The sequence below is a fragment of the Crotalus tigris genome, unplaced genomic scaffold, assembly GCF_016545835.1.
Source record: "Crotalus tigris isolate CLP2741 ecotype Arizona unplaced genomic scaffold, ASM1654583v1 scf7180000021159.508159, whole genome shotgun sequence".
NCBI classification, from domain to species: domain Eukaryota; kingdom Metazoa; phylum Chordata; class Lepidosauria; order Squamata; family Viperidae; genus Crotalus; species Crotalus tigris.
This window is the reverse complement of record NW_024098372.1, coordinates 245220-268742: the sequence shown is the minus strand read 5'-3', so window position 1 is coordinate 268742 and position 23523 is coordinate 245220. Positions and strand designations below refer to the sequence as shown.

Genomic DNA, 23523 nt, shown 5'->3' with positions numbered 1-23523 from the left:
TGCCATTTTCATCACTGAACTGATTTAATAGGTTTCTGTATTGATAGCTGACACTTATTTATGGCAAACCAGGACCGCAATCTTGCAAAGAAAACTACAGGAACTTATCCAGGTAATTGTCACTGATTTGAATGTTTAAAAAAACAAAACAAAAACCATAATCCATGCCCACCCAGAACATGGCGAAAGGTAAAATTGTAGGGCGAAGTTAAGGTAACTAATCAATATGATTATTTAAATAAATTCAAATATAAATTAATGTTTTTCTCGACCCTTTCTGTTTTGGGGTGCATCGCTCTAAAAATAAAGGGTGGTCCTTAGTTTGGAAAAAATATTACCTTTTAGGTAATTTACGTGTATCTAATAGCGATAATCCTATTATTATTATTATTATAATATACAAAAATGTGAAATTACAACTGTCAGTTCTTTAGCTCAGAGATCCCCAACTTTTGGGCACCAGGAACCGGTTATGTGGAGAGGTTTTTCTGCAGACCAGAGGGGGCATGGTTTTATGTGCTGCCTGCATCTTGTGAATGGGGCTTTCCTTGTTTGTGCGGACCAGTTGCTGGTATGCCATGGCCCAGTACTGGTCCAGACTGGGGGTTGGGGACCCCTGCTTTAGCTGGTATTGGCTTCATATGAATCAAGCTTTTCCCAAGAAGCTAGGACATCATAATGTACCAGTATAGTATATGTGAGGATCCAAGTAATGTGGACTATTATTATGTAAAATATTTTGATCATGAAACTCTCTGATCTGAATTATTTTCAATGAAACCAAATACCTGTGGTTCAATAATTTGTACATGTCTGGTAAGTTATTACTGCTAGGTTTTTTTTTTTAAAAAAGAACTATCAGTTCATCAAGTAGACTAACTAATACCTTATCCTATACTTTATTTTGCAGGTAGGTAATATTAAAGGTATGCCTCATATGCAAGTCTTGCTGAAGCTGTTAAGGCTGTATAAATATGAAGATTACTACTACTGTGTTGTTTTGGATGGCTTGTTAAGGTCTAGATGTGTTGAACTTAAAAAATACTGAAAAAAATCTAAGTATGTTGTTGAAGAGGATTGATTTGTTGAGCTTTGGCATACTAATCTTGTCTTTGTTTCTCTAATGCTAATGTTACTTGCAAATTCGTAATATCAGTAATCAGCAATCACTCAAATATGTAAACAGAAAATGATCTCCAATGAACAACAGTATTGCTTCTCCTAAACTTACATCTGGCACAGATGGCAAAAATAAAGGCTGCATAGAAATTAAAACTGGAACTTAAATAACCTGGATTTTACTGAATAAATCCTTTACCTTAATTTGATCACCGACAAGATTTGGAGGTTTAATATATATACAATATTACAATATTTTTAGTTTGATGAATCACTATCTTTCTATGTTAAGAGTAGGCAAATAGAAACTTCTATTGGCTTTTGTTTACTTACACCAGATAAAGCTTCCCCCTCCCCCCCAGCACATAAAGTTAAATGCAAGAGAGATGACTATTACCACAACCTGTTAATTTAGAATTCATGAAGCTAATGTCCTACAAGGGGCAGAGATAGCAGAGACAGAAGATCCACTAGAAAGATAAGTATCATTCCTTCTACCTTTACAGTCAGCATTATTCCAGGAAATTAAAAAAAAAATTGCTGACTGGCCTTCACTGAATCATTTAATAACTTAAAGAAGGAAGGGCACTGAGATTATATCTAGAATTTAAATCACCTGGAGAAAAGGTTGGCCATCTACCATAATATTTAAGTATCGGATGAAACTTACCTAATAAACTCTGTTTTCTACCAGGCTGTACGGTTAATATTTCATTAATTGATAAAGTGGTTAAAGACAGCTTGTCTGCTGGAAAGCTGACAGCCTAAGTTTGAGACCAGAGTGCCACGCAATGGATTGAGTTCCTGCTGCTTGCCCCAGCTCCTGCCCACCTAGCAGTTCGAAAGCATGCCAATATTAGTAGATAAATAAATACCACTTCGATTGGAAAGTAACAGCATTCAGTATATAGTCATGCTGGCCACATGATCATAGAAATGTCTTTCAACAACACAGGCTTCTTCTGCTAAGAAACAGCTCCCTGAGTCGGACATGACTGGATGGAGAAATCTTTCCATTTTTATATCAATTCTAGATAACTTCTTAACAAAGAAGTCTTTTGAGCATACAACTATCTGTGATAGAGCACCATAAAATTGTCTGGGCAAAGAGAATTAATTTCTATTCCTAAATATAATTTGCAATAATGATATTCTTTTGCTTAGAGATTTCATTATCAGAGGTAATTGTATTGCAAAGTTTTAATTCTGTCTTCCCTCATTAAAGACCAGGTGATAAATGAGGAGGCATTAGTATTTCAATCTGCAGGTTTCTTGTGTACAACATGTGATTCATTTTTACCTGCAATCATTATAAATATAGACAGGAACACACACTAAATTATAATATTTTTCTCCTGCTAAGAAGTTGATGTTCTATCCCACCCTATAGCTGTCCTTGTTAAAGGCACAAGGACCAAAGCCCTGTTGATAAAATAGGCTGGAGATTTTAAAACAAAACAAACCCCTTTTAATATGAGTGACAAACCTGCCAAATAGTCCAAAACACAAACAGCAAAACTCAATCCAAATGAAGGAAATAGTCCACAGGAAACACAATGAAAACAGAAGAGTAGTCACAATTAAGATGAACAGACCAGGATTCAAAGAAGTACTTTGCAAACGGTTGCCTTCAGCAACCAGCACCGCCCATACTTCCTCTTTTTATACAGCAGTCCCAAGGCGTTGCCTCAGTGCCTTCTCCTTTTACCCTGGAGTTGCTGTATTGACTGCTACTGATTTACTCTTGCTAATTGACAAAGTGTGCGTGCATCAATTAGCATGTCCATCAGGTGTGAGTCCTCTGAGTCTGACTCATTCTCCTCACACAGCTGAGCTTCATCAGGAACACGACTGGAGGGCCCAGGCTATGCATCAAACCGTGAGTCCTGTAATTCATCAGAGCCTCTCTCTGCCCCTGATGGCCCTTCAAATGCCTCCTCCTCAGATTCCTCAGACTCAGCTGTTGGGAGCACAGGCTGGCACGGAATCACAACAGTTGATAGGTCAAACTGATGTGCCATTCAATGCCTGGGATGGATTAAAGCATGGGGATCCAGCATCATTACTTATGCTATCGTTTCATATGATTTTTTAAAATTAGTTTCATCTTTTAATATTGTTCTGTAGTTAATACTGAAAATTCTCCATTAACAATTCATTTAGGTATCAAGAGAAAGCCATACAGTTAACAGAAAATAACCTGCATAAAGAAAAACAAAAACTCCAGAATGAAATGATCAGCAAAAGCAGAGAAATTAATCAAACCTATTTAACTTCCAAGAAGGATCTAGTGTTGCATAACATCTTAATTTGAGACAAAATCTAAACATGTTAAATGGACACTGGCAGGCAATCCTATAAGATTATACCTAATCAGGCACAAAATAAAAACAACTTCCATTTCATGATGAAACCCTGGTTTGACCGTGGGTGCATACATTCAAGGCTAACTTACTGGAAACCTTTAAAACAAAATCAATTTAAAAAATATTTATTCTATGGCAAAATTTTGAATTTAAAAGTACAAGCAGGCTTTGACTTATAACCATTTGTTTAGTGATAGTTTGAAGTTACAATGGCACTTACGAACACTTTTCACACTTATAGCCACTGTAGTATCCCAATGGTCACGTGATCAAAACTTGGGTGTTTGGCAATAAAAATATATTATGGTTTGGAGAAGATGGATTGATTACATTCAAAAGAGATATGAAACTGAAAAGTATTATCTTGCATATGAGTAGATTTTAGATAATTATTAATAGTTTTAATTATATCATAATTTAGGTTATAATTTGTTAACACTTGTTTTGAAAAGGAGTTAAAGTGTGTTAGGGTTTTGATTGATAGTATAGTTGGTTAATGTTAGTTAGATTATGTTTGTTTATTTGTTACCCTGTAATCAGCTCTGGGAAGTGGGGGAGGGGGGAAGGGGTGGGAGGGGTTTATATTGTATTAAATTTGTAAAACTTTTAATAAATAAAAAAAAAACTTGGGTGCTTGGCAACTGGCATGTATTTATGATGGTCACAATATCCCAGAATGAATGTGATCATTTGTAGCCAGTCAACTTCCAGCAAGTGAAGTCAATGGGAAAAGTCAAATTTGCTTTAATGACCGCATGGTTAACAACTGCAGGGATTTGCTTAATAACTGTGGCAAAAAAAGATCAAAAATGGGGCAAAACTCACTTAACTACTGCCTTGCTTAGCAATGGAAATTTTAATCTCAGTTGTGGTCATAAATCAAGGACTACCTATATGTATAAAACTCTAATCAAGTGGCTCTCAACCTTTTTAATCCGCGACCCCCAACCGGTCGTAAGTCGAGGACTACCCAACCAGTCGTAAGTCGAGGACTACCCAACCAGTCGTAAGTCGAGGACTTTCCCTGCCCGGGAGCGCCACACATGTGTGGTGCCGCCCCCTGTGCCGGCCGAGGCGTAGCTGGCAAGCTGCAGAGACGGCATAGGCCGACCACCGGCTGGGCCACCAGCTGGCCCAGCCCAAGGGAGGTAAGGCACCCGCCGGGCCCCATGCGCACCAGCAACCCTCCCTGCACCCGCCGGCCTTCCACCTCCCACCCCTGGCCCTCTTTTACTTACATTTTTAGTAGTTGCTCAACAGGGAGGGGTGGAAACTTCCAGGCAGCTCACCTTCGCTGCAGACAACTTGCAGCACCGTTTGCAGAATGGGACTTTTGGCGGGCTCAGCAGGGCAGAGACAGCCTGGATAATTCCTATTGGCTTTTGAAAGCCAATAGAATTAGACTCTATTCAAGAGAGTCTATTCTATTGGCTTTCAAAAGCCAATAGAATAAAAGGGAGTAGCACAGCTAAGGAAAAGGGGAAAAAAACGGCAGACAGCGTTGTTTGGCGACCCCCGTGAAATGGTCATTCGACCCCAAATGGGGTCCCGACCCACAGGTTGAGAACCACTGCTCTAATCAAAAGAAACAAAATGGATGCCACTTATCTGAAAGTATGTAATTTGATTTTTTTTTTTAAAAAGTAGTGGCTTCTACAAGATTATTGTAGTTTTTATAGAGCAAGGAGTACTTACATAGTTGGTAAAGTGACAGTCAAAACAAGGGAGAAATTTGTGGTAAGTTATTTTGTGGTTCTTCCCTAAATCTTTATTTCCCACTATTGCAGCTCAACAGTATTCTAAGGTGACCTGCTCCTCACTTGCCAATATCATAGTAGTTCTCTCTCACATTCCCAAACTGAACTGACAACTTAAAAGTGAGAAGCCTCCTGTATGATCTAATTTCCCCTTTTCTATGAAAAAGAATATGGATTGCAGGCCTCAGTTCTGGCATCTACATTTCTAAGAATTGGAGCTACATTGTATGATTCTCATGTAGAACACAGGAAAGAAAGACAATCGGGCTGATCCAGCCTTTATCGTCTAAATACTTTTGGTCACTGTAAATAAATATATAAACTTTTTTTGAGGGGGGGGGGACTTCTGGATTGCCTTCAGTGAGATAAAGTCCTGGAAGATGAATAAACAGAGTTTTAAAAGTTCTGTTTTATACCTTGATTTTACACCTAGCAATATGTTCTAGTAGAAACTGTCTCACTCCTGCTATGAGCCAAGATGGTTACACTCAATTAAAAAGCTACATGAAAATGCTCCCAGGCTACATAAATCAGTAAAAGTCATTTACCTGTTGAAATTCCAGAGAAACATGTGAACCAAGACTGTATTCTCATTTTTAACATTTTAATTCTATAGTTTTACCTCTAACTAAGGTAAGTTTCATTCTCCCTTATTAGATAGCAGTCAGGTAAGTATCTGTTATATTATGCTGGTGACATCACTACTCCATTTTACTGACTGGATTCATAAGTTTTCAAGCCTTTACAACCCCTTGTGATGAGGAAAAGCTAACTACTACCTACCTCAAAAAGTTATGATTCATGAAAGAGAGCCTCCCATCATTAGTATTGCAAGCAAATAAATAGAAGTTAAGCTAAGTCTTTGAATATCTTGCAATGATTTTTTTCATTTATCCAGGATCCTAGAGAGAACTAATTAGGTTACTGAAAAGACAACAGGAATGCAAAGACTATATGGAAGCTACTGTAGATGTTAGCAATTTTTAAGACTTTAAAGCAAAAACAAGTATCCCAGATATTAAAAGGCTTCCAGGTATATGTTTATAAAAGGTTTTATCTAATGGAAACAAGCCAATCCAAACTTTTATGAGTCTAAATTCAAGACATTGCCTCATTTTTAATTTATACAACTCAATCAATGAGTGCCTTTCAGTGAGTGCCCCTATTTACTAATTGAAACATAGGCTTAAAGTAAAGCTTCAACTGCTCAGTGAGTTTCAACTGAATTTAAGAGATCTGTATAATCTGAAAGAAAAGGGGAAGAAAAGAAAAAAAAAGCTTTTAAAAGAAAACATTCTATAGATATTCCTACTAGATGAGAACAAAGCCATGTTACTGCTTTTTTCTCTGAGAAATAATTCAATGCTTGAAAAATGTTTTTTTAAAAGAATCTCCTTAGCCAATTTTTTTTGCAATTTGGGGGGTTAGTAACTTTCAGCCTGCACTATGTTCAGTTTTGTACCCATGGTACAAGAGAGCATAAGAGAAGGCCTGAAGAATTAGGCAGTCCCAGAGACATTTAATTTTTTTCCTTTGAAAAGCAGCAACTTCCTTCAGTTACGTTTGCAGAGTCAGCAGATTTTAGGATTGTGTTAAGTGTCTAATAGATACACATACATATGAGTATCCTAGTAGCCAGCACTGATTAAAAATTTGGCACTTCTCTTATTTACTATCTGTACAATTAATGGAAGTTCTCTCTGTAAAAGAGATTCATTCAGATCCTGCATATATTAGAACAGAAGATGGCACTGGAATTACAATAATCCCCCCTACAAAGTATAACATTAAACAATTTTAAATAATTTCTCTGAGAATGCATACCTTTAAGTCAATATTTACTGGTATGCCACTTACATAAAAAACTTTAATTAGAAAAACAACATTCACTAATTTGAAAATGCACAATATATAAGATATAGGTTGGGCAAAGCCTGAAGGAAAGATTTTATATAATCAAGGACATTTTTGCCATCCATATAAGAGCCTGCAAATTATGAAAAACATTCCAAGAAAAATATTTGAAATTCCTAAGGGCCAGATCAATTTTTGATAGAATGACAAAGACTTCTTCATGTTGTCTATGTCTTCTGCCCTCAGTTTAAGAAACTAAAGTTACATTAAATCAAAATGTTTCTGTATTTGCATAATGCTAAGTCACGTTTATGAAATGGACGGCCATATATTTAAATAAAATTCATAATGTATGAGGGACCAGAGCAGGTGCCAGGACCTGATCTAACAGAGGAGCCTCGCTGACCCACTCGAGCTGTGCGGAGGCCCCGTATGGCAGCACGCAGGCTGCCCGGGGTCCTGGGAGGCAGACGCCTGGCCCAGCCCTTGAACTTCCAGGGTGCTGCAACCCTACAGACTGGCCCCTGAAAGGCTCTTTTTGTCTGCTGCTGCTAATGGGATGGGGCAGGCAGCCGCACAGCACATCCGGCAGGCCAGATCACATGCCTCCCCCCCCCCCAGTTTCTCTACCTCCATCTGTTGCTGGCCCATGCCAAGAGGGCTGGACTCACACATACACTCAGCTTCTTATAAAAATCATATCTATCCTCAGCTGATCAGGAGGAAAATGAGTTTGCTCTGGATTTTAAGGCAGAAAAGTGAAGGGGGGGGGGATTTCAAAGGCCCTGGAGAAAAAGAGCAAAGCTCTTCTGTTTGCCGTCCAAAGTGCATGTTGAAGCAAAAACCCTGTGGGAAATGGATCTGCTCCTCCACGCAAAACCTCAAGGGCTTTACAAAACCATTGGGGAAAGGGAGCCTGGTCTTCCTTGTCCAGCTCCAGGTGGCATACTTTTCCCAGCACTTAGCATCCTTCCATACGAAAGAGGAACACAATGCTGGGAGAAGAGGCAGAAAACGGGGCTGCATTTCCAGAATGGAGAAGGGAGACATGGGGTGATGCAGGGCAGTGAGAAAGTGGGGATCAGCGATTGCTGTGGGAAGGAAGGAAGGAAGGAAGGAAGGAAGGAAGGAAGGAAGGAAGGAAGGAAGGAAGGAAGGAAGGAAGGAAGGAAGGAAGGAAGGAAGGAAGGAGCAAAGTTTCCAACAAACCTGCAGGAAGGAACAATCCATGGCTGCGGAAACCAAGCGACAGCCTAGTGGTGGCGAACCTATGGCACGGGTGCCAGAGGTGGCACTCAGAGCCCTCTCTGTGGGCACGTGCGCCGTCACTGAGTTTTATAAAACCTTTTCACTTTAGGGCTCTGCTGCCATGTACAAAAAAAAAAAGGCTCAATCAATCAGTCAATTTCAACTTCTCGCGGGGAAAAAAAAGATCTTGCAAAGTTGGAATTGATTGAACTTTTAGTCCCACCCAGTCTGCCTTTACCACCACAGCCACGCCCACCCAATGGGCCACACCCACCCGGCACCCAACGATGCATAAGTGGGTTTTGGATTGCAGTTTGGGCACTCGGTCTCTAAAAGGTTCACCATCACTGTGATAGCCTGTTGTTGGTGCCGCTGCCATGAGGCAATGTACTACAGGTGGCGGGGGAGGCCTGGCTGTGGGGCGCTGAGTTATGTGGGTGCAGGGCATGTGAGAGAGCTCCACCAGCCCCCACCCTGCCTTCCCTCACCTCATGGCAGCAACACTGGCCTGCCAGACGCACTATGCCTTTGCCTGCCCTGTTGTGGCCGTGGGCAGGCAATGAGATGGAGAGGGCCAGCCCAGCGGTAGCAGCAATTCCACTAATCTGTGCCGTATGGATTTTGCAGCCCCAAAGTGGCTACTGCCAGACATTGTCGGCCCCCGTGTGCTCGCCACCTCCTGTATATGAAAAAATAAGACATCACCCAGAATTAAGCCCTAATGGGTCTTTTAGAACAGGGGTGTCAAACTCGCAATGTCACGTGATGTGTCGCAGCATATCGCAACTTTTTTTCCATTGCCGGCAATTGGGTGGGCGCAGTTTCAGTATAATGCATCTGACCCGTGGGCTGGCAGTTTGACACCCCTGTTTTAGAACAAAAATAAATATAAGACCCGGGTTTATTTTCCAGGATCCAGTAATCCAGATCTTCAAACACAGGTAAATAAGGGACTTAAGTTTATGCAGAAGCATATTTATTTTATTTTTATTATTTGGTTTGCTTTTTCTCTTATGTTTTCTGCAGTAATTCAGTGCAATTTTGTCCCTTTATCCTCACAATAACCTTGTGAAAGAGGCCGAGTTGAGAGAGCAATTCTCCAAAAATCACCTCATGAACTTCAGTGGGCAGAGCTGGTCTTCAAACCAGGTCTCCCCAGTATACAGATGTCTTTTCCTATGTTTCAGGAAGTTCTTTCCTACCATGTAGTTATTGAACATTAATAGGTGGGATGAACATTAGAAATTTCACCAAAAACTCTACATGAAATCAAAAAGCTAATATATCATAGCAGCTGCACGTGCAAAGTATAAACTCAGATTCTTGTATTCCAAATGAACCTCAAATAACAGCTTTATCATTTCAGCTTCAGTTCCATACATGGATAATAGGACTCATCTTGTGGGTGAACTGCGATTATCAAAATACAGATAGGTAATAAAAAACAGTAAATAATGCGGTAGTAAAAGTAGTTCACGAAAATTACTTCCTACATATTTTTAAGGGAAAAGTTTAACTCCGAATCCATTAGTGCTCGGCCCCGGCTGGATCCCATACAATGAAGTCAAACTCCTTTCAGTCTTCGACCTGGTTTCCTGACCTGAGCTTTATCACTGTTAATGCTTGATCCTTCCAGGAGACGGAAAGTAGTAATGAGCGTGAACTATTAAACCCTGGATCGACACTTGAGAGAAAGGCGTGGTTTACCTCAGGGCAGGGCAGGGCAGGACGACTGCCTGTCGTGGGCCGACTGCGCGTCTCTCCCACCGCGCTTCCCACGTACCTCTGAGCAGCTCTGCTGCCGTGACCGCATGAGGTTCAAGAGGAAAAGGAGGATAAGGAGGAGGAAAGAGATACATTCCATACCTTTTTCTTCCCGGCTCTCGGCCGCCATCCTTTTCCCACAGCCGCTCCGGATATAAGCACAGCGCTTGCCACACAGAGTGAGACAACCTCACTTGGTGACGAGGAACGTGGAAGCAAGTGACAGAAAAGATCCAACAACGATCCAGCAAGAAAAAAAATATTCTCAGTGGCTATCCAGCCAAAATGGAGTCTCCCTTCAGAATCCACTTCTTCCTCCCCCTCCTCCTTCCTCTTCTCCGTCCTGACTTCCTACGCGACAATTCTCTCGCTCCCACAATGCTCTACGCGACGGGCGCAATAAGTCACAAGTCTTGGCGTCAGCGGAAGTGGCGGTTCGCATCATAGTGGGGGAGGCGGCAGAGCTGTACGCAGGGATGTCAGTTCTTTTCACGATGGAGACCCTGAAAGCCTGCAAATTCCTCTTGATGTGAAGTGAAAGCCGCCTAGTGAGATCACGCCAAGCACTTTAGGATAGGGTGGGTCTAATTTCCTCTGGTGATTGTAGTAATATGTTATAAAACTTTGCCTTCTTTATTAGATGTCCTTGTTTGGTTATTGATGCATATTTCAATAAGTTTTTGTACAATATCTAGAAATCTTGGATAAAGGGTATTAATGTCCGTAAATAAATATTATTATCGTTATAATATACTAAAATAAAACATTTCTTAATTTTTTTTGCAGTAGCCCTTAAAAGGATGAAAAGACAACAGTTTGACTGATTTTTTTCAATAAGAAACCAAAATCGGAATCAGTTGTATCAGAATTGGCCTTGGGTGGTACAGTCACAAGCACAACTGCACCAACTTGAAAGCTGCATGTCAATTATTGAAATAAAAACCGATAAAGACTCCAAAATTGAAAATAGTCTTAATGTTGGGCAGCGGGACAATATAACAATTTTAAAGAAAAATATGACAGACTGGTAATGTGTAACAAAAAGGTTGCGAGTGACTTCACAAAAGGGAAAAGTGTTCATGTGTCAAAAGAATGGTAATGTTTTCGGATTGAGGCATCGGAAAAATAAAGAGGTACAACAAGCTTCTCTAAGGGAAAAAAATGAAAACATTTTTCATCAAAAGTTCCTATTACATTTGTAAAGAGACAATGAAACGTGAGCAGGATTCAATAACAAAAATAATAGATACGATGAATGAGAAATATTTACATTATTACTTGTAGAGTATTTAATTCAGTTTTCAGACTGGCAAAAAGATGTAAACATAGAAGATGTAGACATAAAAGATGATAGAAGTGCAAATTTAAAATGGATTAGTTATGGGAATAGCATTACATTCAGATAAAACTGCTTGAAAGTAGTTGATTTCATTGCAGAGGAAATTAAAAAAGAAATATTTACTAAAATTATTGAAAATAATCTGAAAAGATGTTTGATTATTGATGAAGCTTCAACGATATCTTGCAAACCAGTTATACTTTTCTTAAAAGTTGAGGATTTAGTTACATCACCAACAATTTTTGTTGAGCTAGTTGAATTGGAAAAACAAGATGCAGAGACAATATGTTCTTCAGTTATAGAAAGTTTAAATAATGTTGGGTTTACTAAGAACTACATAGAGAAAAATGTATTAGGATTGTGCTCCAATGGTGCCAGTGTTATGTTTGGGAGAAAATCTGGAGTGAGCACTAGGATAGCAAAAGAGTTTCCAAACATAATAAAATGTCACTGTTTAACACATCGCCTCTATCTTGTTTTAGATGATTCGATAAAGGAAATAAAGCAAGTAAATCATTTTAAAATATTTATTGATATGTACTATTTTTCATCAATAAGAATCAAATTGAACTTACCAAAATATCCGAATAACTTGGAATTGAAATTATAAAGATTGGTAGAGTTTGAGGACCAAGATGGGCTGCCTGTAGTTTAAGGTCAACCCCAGCTGTAGGGCATGCTTATCCAGCGCTATATTATTATTTTTATTCAAATGAAAAGTACTTAGGTATGGCTGCCCATCTTGAAAATATAACTGATTTGGCATTGATGATTAATATTTTACATGAAATTTCTTTCAAATGCACTGCATAGATATAATAAAGGCTGAAAACTTGTGATGATCTATTAAAGCATTTCAAATGTTTGGAAAGGAAAAGGGTCCATATGAAAAGAAAGTTGATGAATTAATTACTTTAGAAACCTTCAAAAATATAAAATTTGCAGAAAATCATCAAGTTATTGGGCTTCCTTGGGAAAGACTTTAGAAAATATAATGAATTTGAAAAAAAGACTAATGGATTGTGAACATTTAAAGGCAGATTGTAGCCAATTTCACGATAGGAATAAATTACAATTTCTCAATTTTTGGAGCCAGACTACTGGAATATTGAAGAAGTATTAATTCCATGGAAAGCAGTTGAAGAACAATTGCTCATATTTAATGACATTGTTAATTACCAAATTGATATTAATGATTATCAAGATTTCATGGAAAACATTTTAAAAAATTCCCAGAACTATTCAATTCCTGAAAGTGTTCAAAGAGTTAAAATATTGTCAGAACAATTGCTGTAAGTTCAGCAGAAGTGGAAAGGTGTTTTTCAAAGATAAACATATGTTCAGAGAAGTCACCTGTTTCTAATACATCAAACTCAATGACTATTAGCCTAATTGGCCTACCTCTAAAGGAATGGGATCCTATTCCTACAGTCAAAAGATAGTTAAGGATAAATCACACAGCCAATAATGCTCAGATAAAATCAAAGACAATTGCAAGTAAGGACGCCAATCAAAAAGCAATATTGAAATATTTTTAACAGTTTTATTGTTTTTGTCAGGTATTAATATTTTTTCATTAATATTTTAAAATTATTATAACAATTGTGTATCTCTTTTATTCTTATTTAAGTATTAAATGCAAGAAATAATAAACTACCTTTTGGTATATCATTTTTTTATACTTAAAACAGTCATTAGGGCAGAGAAGTGGTTGTTAAATTATTTGAATCTCACCACTGGTTGGGTGTGATTGAGGTTTGGGGAATAAGGAGATAATCAATTACTCCCACCTTCTCCTATCCCAAAGCAGCACGAGCAGTTTCTGATGCTCCTGCTTTTTCTACCCAAAATTGTCGCACAGTTAAAAGCCATTTTCAAAGGCAGTGGATTGTGTTTGCCTTTCAAGACCTAGCAAATTAGTGGGAGCAGAGGCCCGAAGAAAGGAAAGATGTTAGATAAATGTGCAATTTATTGTTGCAATAGATAAGTAGAGGCTGAATCTTTGAATCCAACACCTCTCCCTTCATTGCTTTTTTAGCAGAATGTCTGTTTAATGACAAGTATATTCAGATGTTGTTCTCTGGCATGGGGGCATGGGGGCAAAAGTTGGTTTCAGAGTGTGTTTTATTCTCACAGTTTACATGTTATTGGCTCTAAAGGAAGCGAGTTAAGAACTGGGTTTTGCAGACTCTTGAGGATGCTCCTGGGGTTTCAGACATGGCTGGGAGGGCCATTGCGGAAGCCTACTGTAGTCGTCCTCCTGGGCGTTGCTATCAGTTTTCAGTATGCCAGGTGGTCTAGACAACGAAAAACAAAAGTAAAAGAAGAAGCTTCTAAAAACAATGTCGTGTGATAGGAATGAGGGGCCGAAGGCAGCAGAATGGGGCCCTTTCTGAGGTTGTGGGGAAAATCACAGCCCTAAAAAATTCTGATGAGACCAATACTCACACCTTTGCCTTCTTCATTATTCAGTTTTTTTCCCCTCCTTTTGGGGGGTAGCAGAACGCAGAAATTTGATATTTTGTAGCAATCAGATACATCTTAGGATTATAACGAAAAGTTAGGCTAATCACCAAGATAAACTCTGACCACTGATCCTAAAGGATTAAATAGGAAAAGTAGATCTCTCTGCCTAATTGTCTCATTTCCCCATTTTAACAATTGTTAAAATAGTTTGTTAACATGTATAACGCTATTTAGTGTTTGGTTTTCCTTTTTGATGCATATTTTGGAAAGTTTGTAGATTATTCTGAGAAATTTAAATGTTCATTTTCTACTTACAGAACTGTAATGTTCTAAGACAGTGGTTCTCAACCTTTTTAATGCCGCAACCCCCAACCAGTCATAAGTCGAGGACTACTCAACCGGTCGTAAGTCGAGGACTATTCAACTGGTGCAGCACCGTTTGCAGAATGGGACTTTTGGCAGGCTCAGCAGGGCAGAGACAGCCTGGACAATTCCTATTGTCTTTTGAAAGCCAATAGAATTAGACTCTATTCAAGAGAGTCTATTCTATTGGCTTTCAAAAGCCAATAGAATAAAAGGGAGTAGCACAGCTAAGGAAAAGGGGGAAAAAATGGCGGACTGCGTTGTTTGGCGACCCTCGTGAAATGGTCGTTCGACCCCAAATGGGGTCCCGACCACAGGTTGGGAACCACTGTTCTAGGATCTTGATAGATGACATTGTTAATGTGATTTTCTGTTCACCAGAGGGAAATTGTCATCAGGCTCAAGAAATCAGGAAACAAGGCTGTTCAAATGAGTATAGGTTTATTCGCTTGCTAATACTCTACAAGAATTTGAAGTAATGGTTAAAACAAATTGGCGGTAGATAAGAATCAACTGAATTCAAAGTGGGCTGAAATTAAATCTCTTGTGAATGTGAAGGGACTTGAGACTGATGACATTCTTGACCCCTTCCTCCCTTGGGATCTGCCTAGTCATCTCCTACAATTGTGTTTTTAATTAGAGATTGCAGCAGCAGTAGCAGCATATCACTAGCATATACTATATTTTAAGGAATAGCTTATGTTTTCATTTGGGGGTATCCTTGGATCATTCTATTTTGTTTTTTAGTAACTATTGTTTGATGTAGTAGCATGAGGGTATGGTCAAATTAAAATAGCTTTCAGCCTCCAGAAGAAGCTGGAAGGAAAGATTTTTTCAGAGCAATCCTACAATTTTTTTTCTTATTTTATTATTAAGATGGGGGAGTTTGAATGATGGAATTAGCCAAAACAAATTAGTGTGTTGCTAATACAAATTTCTGCTGTTCTGGAAGCAGGAATATGGTAGATTTGTGCAAGTTTCAGGCTTGAAAGTTTTCAATTTCAAAACACCTCATTTTGAGTTTGAAATAACTCAACAGTTCTGATACGTCGCACAATCTCACATGACATCATGAGTCTGACATGTGTGCACTATAGTCACGATTATATTTTAGGCTCTTGGCAAATGGCCTTCATTTACAGCCTTGCAGTACTGTTGTCAGGTCATTGCAGTTTATGACATTTCTTGCTGGAAATTGGCACTTACTTCCAGTTTCCAGAAAAAAATACCCTACCCAATGTGGCAACGGACTTGCTTTTTGTGACTGTTTAACTACCATAAAAAAGGTAAAATCAGGTTGATCACACGATGATGCATGTAATAACCACCATGGCTTAGAATCATAATTCTAGGCTCAATTACAGTCATAAATTGAAGATTACCTGTATAAAATTGTAAGATGAATGGGGCTTTTGAGAAAAGATAAAAAAAATTACCTGATTTTGAGTTTGTAGCTGGCAAGTATATGGATTTAAGGTATTCCATAAGATTAAAAGAAAAATAAATTCCAAAATGAATTCACAAGCACCTGTGTTCAGTGATCTGCAGAATATTAATGAGATTAGCCGTTCATAGTTATTGTGGTTTTATTCAACTCAGTGCCTTCCAGACACATTTAACTTTCCCATTAATGTCCCACCAGGACAACCTTTGGCCTTCTACTCCAGAACTCAAAAGTTGCTAAACAATATGGAACCCAAATTATATTCAGATGCTTTCCCAAAGTTGGGCAGTGGGAATTCTGCCACCACCTACAATTGTAAACCCATCCATGGACCCTGGTAGAATGGAATTCAGAGGGTCACAATAATGCGGTTACAGGCTCACTATCCCTTTTATGTTCATAAATATATTCACTTGTGTATTTAAAACATATAAAACATTGAGTAATAAATACCTCCCAAGTAGACAGAAAACAGAAAATACAATCAAGCATCAAAACACAATGTCCTAATACTTAAGTACTTATTAGAAATTATAACATAATTGTATAAAATATATTTCATTATGTAATTACATAAAATATATTGTGAATTATACATTATTATAAATTAAGTTAATTTCTTAGCTTAAGTATTCAACTTACTAAGTCTAAATTGAGGATAAGGTTTACAGAGGTTGTGTGTGTGTGTGTGTGTGTGATGTTTTTTTTTAAGAAAATGAGATGCTTAATGCTTTTGTGCTACTTTTTCCACTTAAATGATTTACTTCCAGGAGGTGGAGGATGGTACTTCCAGGAGCCTTCAACTGCTTAGACCCACCTATGAAAAGTTTCAGTTCAATCTCCATATGAAGTCACTTTGCTGAAAAACTACAATTTCTTGTCCTGCTTCAGGAAAAACTGCAAAGTGGAAACCTTCCTACGGGTGATTAAAATGCCATTTTAATCTTCATTTTAGTCTTCATTTTAGAGAAATCAGTTGTGTCCCCTAAAAACAGAAAAAACTAACCTCTCCATTCCACTTTTCCGGCCCAGTTTTCTAGAATCTGGAAAAGTGAACGTACAATTACTGTCCAACTGCCTACATGCCCGAGTTAAGAGCAAATCTACCACATTATTTCCCAAAGTCTATCAGACTCCATCTTGGCTATATAGCTGGCTTTTTTCAGCCTTGTAAATGTATTTTAACAATGGAAAAGTGTTGGCCCAATCTTAGTTCGTAATGGAGGCAATTTTCCTCCCACTTATGTCAATTTCAACTTAAGGCAACAAAATTATTTTAGTGAGACTCAGCAGAATCTAACATTTTTTTCCAGCTTCATTTTTTTCTCATCAAAGTTTGTTTACTACTACTACTTTATGGCTTATTTTGTAAATATTTTTGTTCACTTAAAGACCATTGTGGCCAAGTGAAACTTCTAAATTCAGAAATAATGTAAGAGGACAAGTAACAGGCTGGTAATCATACACAAGATATTTGCTTGCAATTAGGTCAGGTAGAGAGTATTAGATCTAACATTCCCTCTCCCCCCCCCAAAAAAAAACCTAATTTCTAGGATAAGGGAGATATGGCAGATAAAAGGGATTCATCTGCTGCATATCTTTATTAATAATGAATCAGGCATAAGCATTACTTGTAAAAGATACTAAATCTGATGAAGCTTTCATCAATAAACTGCTTTAATTTCTGACTTTCATAATGAATACATATTGTAACACTTCTTTCCTTGGTGATTTTGATTACCTTGATCCTCTTCTGCAGAGTACCTTCCCTTCTTCCTTCTGGCCAGAATGGTGTTAATAATTTATTAAATTATTATGCCACCAGAAACTCTAGGCAATTTACAAAAACACTTAAAAATGCATAGCATTAAAAAAAAACAAAGAGGATAAAAAGATGGCAAGAAAAAAAATCTGGATGAGAAAAAGAGAGTAACACTTATTTTCAACAAAGACCTGGGCAAAGACTCATGTCTTCCAGGCACTTCAAAACACCAGTAACATAGGTTCCATTTGAATATCTTATGGACAAGGTCAAATTTTATTTCATGTGACCCTCATACTGAAAAATATTCCCCAGAACACATTTTATGTGATAAAAAATGATCAGGTCCAATTTATATCTGTAATTGTAAACTCAGATGAATATTCATATTTATCCCACCTTTATTATTTTTATAAATGACTCAAGGAAATACCCAGCATATCTCTTTCCTCCTATTTTTCCTACAACAACCTTGAGGGTGAATTGGGCTGAGACAAAGTGACTGGTCCAAAGTCACCCAAGTTAGCTTTCAGGGCTAAGGGAGAACTTGAACTCACTGTCTCCTGGTTTTTAGCCAGGTGTCTTAACTACTAGACCAAACTGGCTCTATTTGAAAAAAACAAAACAAAATTGAAACATTTAACGCAAAATTAAATTAAAACATTTGAATTAAATTAAAACATTTAAAATAAAGATTCCCTAAGATGTAGTGGCATCAATGAGGCAAAACTATATTTATACAAGAAAAGTCACTTTAGCCACACTACCTATTCTGTCAAATGTAAATTTCATTTCTTGAATAAATCACAACTAGGTAGCTTTAGACTGCATGTTGGGTGAACTCAGTCCTGTCATTTGTAATCCACAGAACTAAGGAACCCAGACAATGGTAGCTTTTTCCATAAACAGCTAACCATAGTTCAGCATACTGTGTAAGCTCAGAAGACACATAAAAGTCCTCTGGTCTTTTAATTAAGTTAATGAGTTGCCCTAAACTATATTAGTGAACAAATTAATACTGGTCTGAGTAAAAGATCTCCGATTTATAACCGAAATGATTGATTCAACCAACAGATGGCATGGCAATCCGTAGCTGAGCATTTTGAAAACATTTTAGAGCTAATGCATAGTACACAGATAGTCCTTGCCTTACTACCATTTGTTTAGTGAGTGTTCGAAGTTACAAGGGGACCGAAAAAAGTGACTTATGAACGTTTTTCACATTTATGACCACTGAAGCAGCCCCAATCACGTAACCAAAATCCACATGTTTGGCAACTGATTCATATTTATGACTGTTGCAGTCTGCCGGGATCATGTAATCATCTTTTGCAAAGTTCGGACAAGCAAAATCAAGAGGGAGACTAGATTCACTTAACAGGTATGCTATTAATTTAATAACAGCAGTGATTCACTTGACTGTGGCAAGGAAGGTCAAAAAACGAGGCAAAACTCAATAACTGTCTCCCTCCGCAACAGACATTTTGGGCTCAATTGTGATCCTAAGTCGAGGATTACCTGACAGAAAGAGAAATGAAGCCAAATAAGTGAAGAACAGAATTCAAGAAGAAAAACGGATTGCCTTTCTTACGCAAATAAAGCAAGCCCAGGGATTTCGTAGAGTTTGCACATGCGTTCCCGATTTCAATTCTGGGGGGGGGGGAACGAGGGCTTTAGGAAATATCATCCTTCACGTGGGAATCCTTTTCCTCCCTCATCCTTACTTTGCTTTCCTTCGCTCCGCTTCCAAATTATTCAAGAAAACGTTAAAACCGAGTCCACGCCCTCTGACACTAAAGGCTCGCTGCTTTTAATAGGGCTTCTCTTCTTGCATCACGTGGGTTCCTGTTCTCCCACCAATCTCCGAGTGGAATCCAGACGCGCTGCAGTAGTAACTGATACTGAAGTGCTGACATCCATTCGCCTCCTCGAGCCGCCCAGAGGTTGGGGGTCGCCAACCTACTAGCAGGAAGAGCAGGCGGGTCTTCCGTTCTCTGAATTCACCCCTTTCCCCTGACGCTCGTGCCCGGCATGGCTGAGATTGTGGAGTTCTGCGTCCCCTCCGGGAATGATCGGACTCTTCTTGTCTTGGGGCTGGAGTCGGATGCATCGGAGGCAAGTAACGAAGAAGCAGGGTTGGGTTTTCCTCCAACCATCCACCCCCACTTCCGTGTGTGGACATCTTTTCAGAGCTTCCGGGCTCTTTTTCAATGAATCTGTGTCAGCCAGCAAAAGCAGCTATTGCTACAGCTCCGTCCGCTGCTTCACGTTAGAATATTTATTGACAAGGAAGTTCTTTGAGCCTGTGGGAACTGTGTTTGAAAATCGCCTTCTTCCCACCTTAAGCGTTGGGGGCCGTTAGAGCAATCCTGCCTTATCAACATGGGGATCACTGGGTATAGTGGCATTTTGCTGCGTTGCCCCATTGCCGATGGCGAGAGTGAAGGCGAGTTTGAATGCGGTCTAGTAAAACAACAGTACGCTTTGTGCAAGGAGTTGGTCTTTTTTTCAGGCTTCAATTCATTGAACTTATGATACTCTTATAAAATATTTAGGTGCCTAAAATTTGCCGAAGCCAGTTTTCAAATGGTGCATCGGCAAGTAACAATTTTGGAGCATCCATCACTTGCTTTCTAAAAAGCAGTATAGGCCTGGCAGTTCAATCGATAGCTGTTCTTTCTGATACAAGACCGCATCTTAGCATACGGCTGACCCACATATTGTGACAAAAGTTTCCATATCATATTCTATTTAAAGATGAAAAATAAATTCATAAAATGAAATTCAACAGAAGTTAGCTGTTGTCTGAAAACATGGACTTTCATTTACAAGGCTTGATTTTTGTTGCCTCAGACTAAATGGCTATTTTTTGTTCTCTTATTTAACAAAGTTTGTAATGAAACAGTCTTGTTATAAGCACATAATCAAAGCTCTTGGGAAAATGTATTAAGGAAGTAGATGGCTTGGAAACAATGCTCAACGTCTGTTTTATGGCAGGGACTTGCACATACAGTACACAAAACACACCCTAGTTCCATGAGCATTTGGTGGTACTGTATATAGCTAAGCAGGGATGCTGACAGTTGTATCTGTTTTATAAATGATATAGTTCAAAAAGTATTTTCCCATGGCAGCTTACAACAATTTTAAAACACATCTAAAAATTAAAACAGTGTCAACCAACAAGCAAACAATGTCTAATTACCCCACTTCAAAAAAAGAAGACTGAAAGTAATTAAGAGGTTCCACTAGCGTAACTGAGTTGTTGAAATGTTTATATATCAAGAAGTGAAAGAGAAAAAATTATTATATAGGCACTATACAATAGTGGGAAAGAATCCCTAAGCTAGGAAACCACCATTGAGAGAGAACATTATCTTGTGTTCATTGATTAGCAACTTCCATCCCGTTTTCTGGATTTAGGCTTAGTTTATCAATGCTATTGGTATCATACTCTTTTACTGTTTTTCTGCCCACCCAAAAAAATCTTACTTTTAATAAAGGTAGATGGGTTTACAAATAAAAACACTGAACTTTACTGATCTATAGAATTCCAAAGATTCAGGTAGTCTTTGATTTACAAAATCCTATTTAGTGACCATTCGAAGTTACAACAGCACTAAAAAAAAGTAACTTGTGACCATTTTTTACACTTACAATGTTGCAGCATCCCTATGGTGATTTAATCAAAATGTAGTCCTTGGCAGCTGGCTTCTATTTATGACAGTTGTGACAAGCAAAGTCAATGGGGAAGCCAGATTTACTTAACAACCATGTTACTAACTTAATAATTACAGTGAATTGCTTAAGAACTGTAGTAAGAAAGGTTGTAAAATGGGGCATAACTCATTTAACAACTGTCTCACTTAGCAACAAAAGTATTGGACTCAATTGTGGTTGTGAGTTGAGAACTACCTGTACTCCAAAGACTACAGGTATACATAATGCATGTCATCAGCCAGCATGAAAGTGAATCACTATTCAAGGTTTGCCCAATAATGCAAGAATGAGTAGTTTTTAGTTTGCCTTCTGTCCAAGCCTAATCAACTTTCAGGAAAATTGTGACTCTTAGTTGCTCACAACCTACCATCTGAGACCTTTAGCTTTTCACAGATACTGTCTTTTCTAGTAGATTCCTTTATGTGTTTGCCTTTTTTTCCCCTCCAGCATGCTCTATACCTTACCTTCTCTGCCTTTGGACTGCTCCATTCTGTAAGACTCCACAGAAATGTTCCAGTAGCTGGGCCTGGCTATTATGCTTTTGTTAAGTTCTACTCTGCCCGAGATGCCAGCAGGGCACAACAGGCTTGCAATGGGAGGTCACTGTTTCAGAAAACTGCTCTGAAGGTATGTCATTGCATAATCTAAGATCATGGAGTTCACAGCTCATACTAGACCATGATTTGCTTAATGGTGTTTTACACAATAAAACATAACTGAACTTTACAGACCTCTGTGGGTATGTTCATACAACACCTAAGAAACTACACTAATACAATATGTGAACCAGATGCTATAGCTGAAGGTCTTTTAAAGTAATGAATTCCTGCCATTGGATAGCTTTCAGTGATTTGAAGCCTGATTTTATCAAGATCCTGAATTGGACTCAGAAGCAGAGCTAGTTAAAGATTGTATGGTTGGGCACAAAATTTTGATGAACCAATTTTATTAGATACTTGGGAGATTATTTGGGTGAGGAATGTTAAATTCACGCAAGCTCAAAACTTACGGGAAAATTTTTATAAAATGTTTTATAGATGGCACCTTGATCCACAAAAAATGTCTCATATGTATCCAAACCTGCAGCCTAAATGTTGGAGATGTGGCTGTTTGGATGTACTTATTATCATATTTGGTGGTCATGTAAAAGTATTAAAGCTTTTTGGATTAAGATATGGTGGAATATTCAAAGATTTTTTAAAAGAAGGATAAAATTTACTCCACAATTGTTTTTGTTGGGTATTGTTTCTGATTGTGATGAAAAAGAGATTATTTTAACGTTAAACTTAATTACTGCGTCTAGGTTGTTAATAGGGCAATATTGGAAGAAGGAATTTTTGCCTACTTTGCAAGAATGGTTTTTTAAAGTTTCTTACTTAGCGGAAATGGCAAAAATTTTGGTTTTCTTGAAAGATCAATCGCAAGAGAAGTATCTTTCGGTGTGGAAAAGATGGATAAATTTTATACAATATAACTATGATATAAGAAAATATTATCTAGCTTTTAAATAATTTATATAAGTTTAAGATATTATTTAGAAGTGTAATTGTTATTATTCTTTAATTTTTTTATTTTTTTTTCTTTTTTATTTTCTCTTTTGTTTTTCCTCTTTTTGTTTCTTACATATTATGGAGTTAAAGTATTTTACAATTTGTTTATTGAGCGTAATTATATTTGCTTAAGGTTTATTTGGGTTTAAAACTTTTTTTCTTTTAAGATCTAGTTAAGCCTGTATTCAGCTCTGGGAAGAACCGGGGAGGGTTTTGGGGTGGGTTGGGAGGGATTGGGGAAGGGGTTTTTATTGTAAAATTTTAAAAACTTTTAATAAAAAAAAAAGATCCTGAATACTTCTTAGCAGATAATCTAAAACGGGGTGTTGACTTTTTCCTTGGCAGGCAAGTTGCTTGACCCTGCCAAGGGATGGAGTGAACTTTATTTGGAGTAAGTGAATGTCAAGCTTACTAAAGATACCCTGTTCTCTGATCCAATGTGCAAAAGAGTATTCCCCCTGGTATTCCACATATAAAGCAGTCCCATTAATAGTCAGGGCTCATTTCAGTATTGTTGATAATGTTGCATCGCTAGCCTTACATAATTATCTGGAAGACTTTGATCCTGTTGGCCCTGAAGAAGTGACAGAATCTTTGAAGCTTAAAGCATGCCACCTGTATCTTACATCCATCCTTCTCACAGTTGATTAAGGCCTCCCAGAAGATGGTATGTGACTAAGTCCAAGCAGAAGTAAATGCTTCCTTGAGGAAGGAGTGGTTCTGGTTGCATTTAATAATGATGATGTTGGAAGGGACCTTGGAGGTCTTCTA

At 38.1% G+C, this 23523-nt stretch overlaps 1 protein-coding gene and 2 long non-coding RNA genes across 6 annotated transcripts in view; 2 read left to right on the top strand and 1 right to left on the bottom strand.

The window, feature by feature from the left end:
* Positions 1-10210: 10210 nt before the first annotated feature.
* On the top strand, positions 10211-11905 carry LOC120320067. Its single transcript, XR_005559889.1, has 2 exons — positions 10211-10686; positions 10895-11905. It is a non-coding gene; the product is annotated as an uncharacterized LOC120320067 (long non-coding RNA).
* Positions 11906-12289: 384 nt separating this feature from the next.
* On the bottom strand, positions 12290-19333 carry LOC120320068. Its single transcript, XR_005559890.1, has 3 exons — positions 19207-19333; positions 15713-15818; positions 12290-13744 (listed from the first exon to the last, which is right to left on the bottom strand). It is a non-coding gene; the product is annotated as an uncharacterized LOC120320068 (long non-coding RNA).
* Positions 19334-19337: 4 nt separating this feature from the next.
* The window catches only part of RDM1 (RAD52 motif containing 1), a 37638-nt gene continuing 33452 nt past the window's right edge, over positions 19338-23523 (top strand). For all 4 annotated transcript variants that reach the window (XR_005559887.1, XR_005559886.1, XR_005559888.1 and 1 more), the window contains exons 1-2: positions 19338-19597; positions 21650-21829. Coding sequence is in view for 1 of the 4 variants with exons in the window: in XM_039369496.1 (XP_039225430.1) it covers positions 19514-19597; positions 21650-21829 (264 nt within the window). In the remaining 3 variants the exon portion in view is untranslated. The remainder of the gene's footprint in view (positions 19598-21649; positions 21830-23523) is intronic.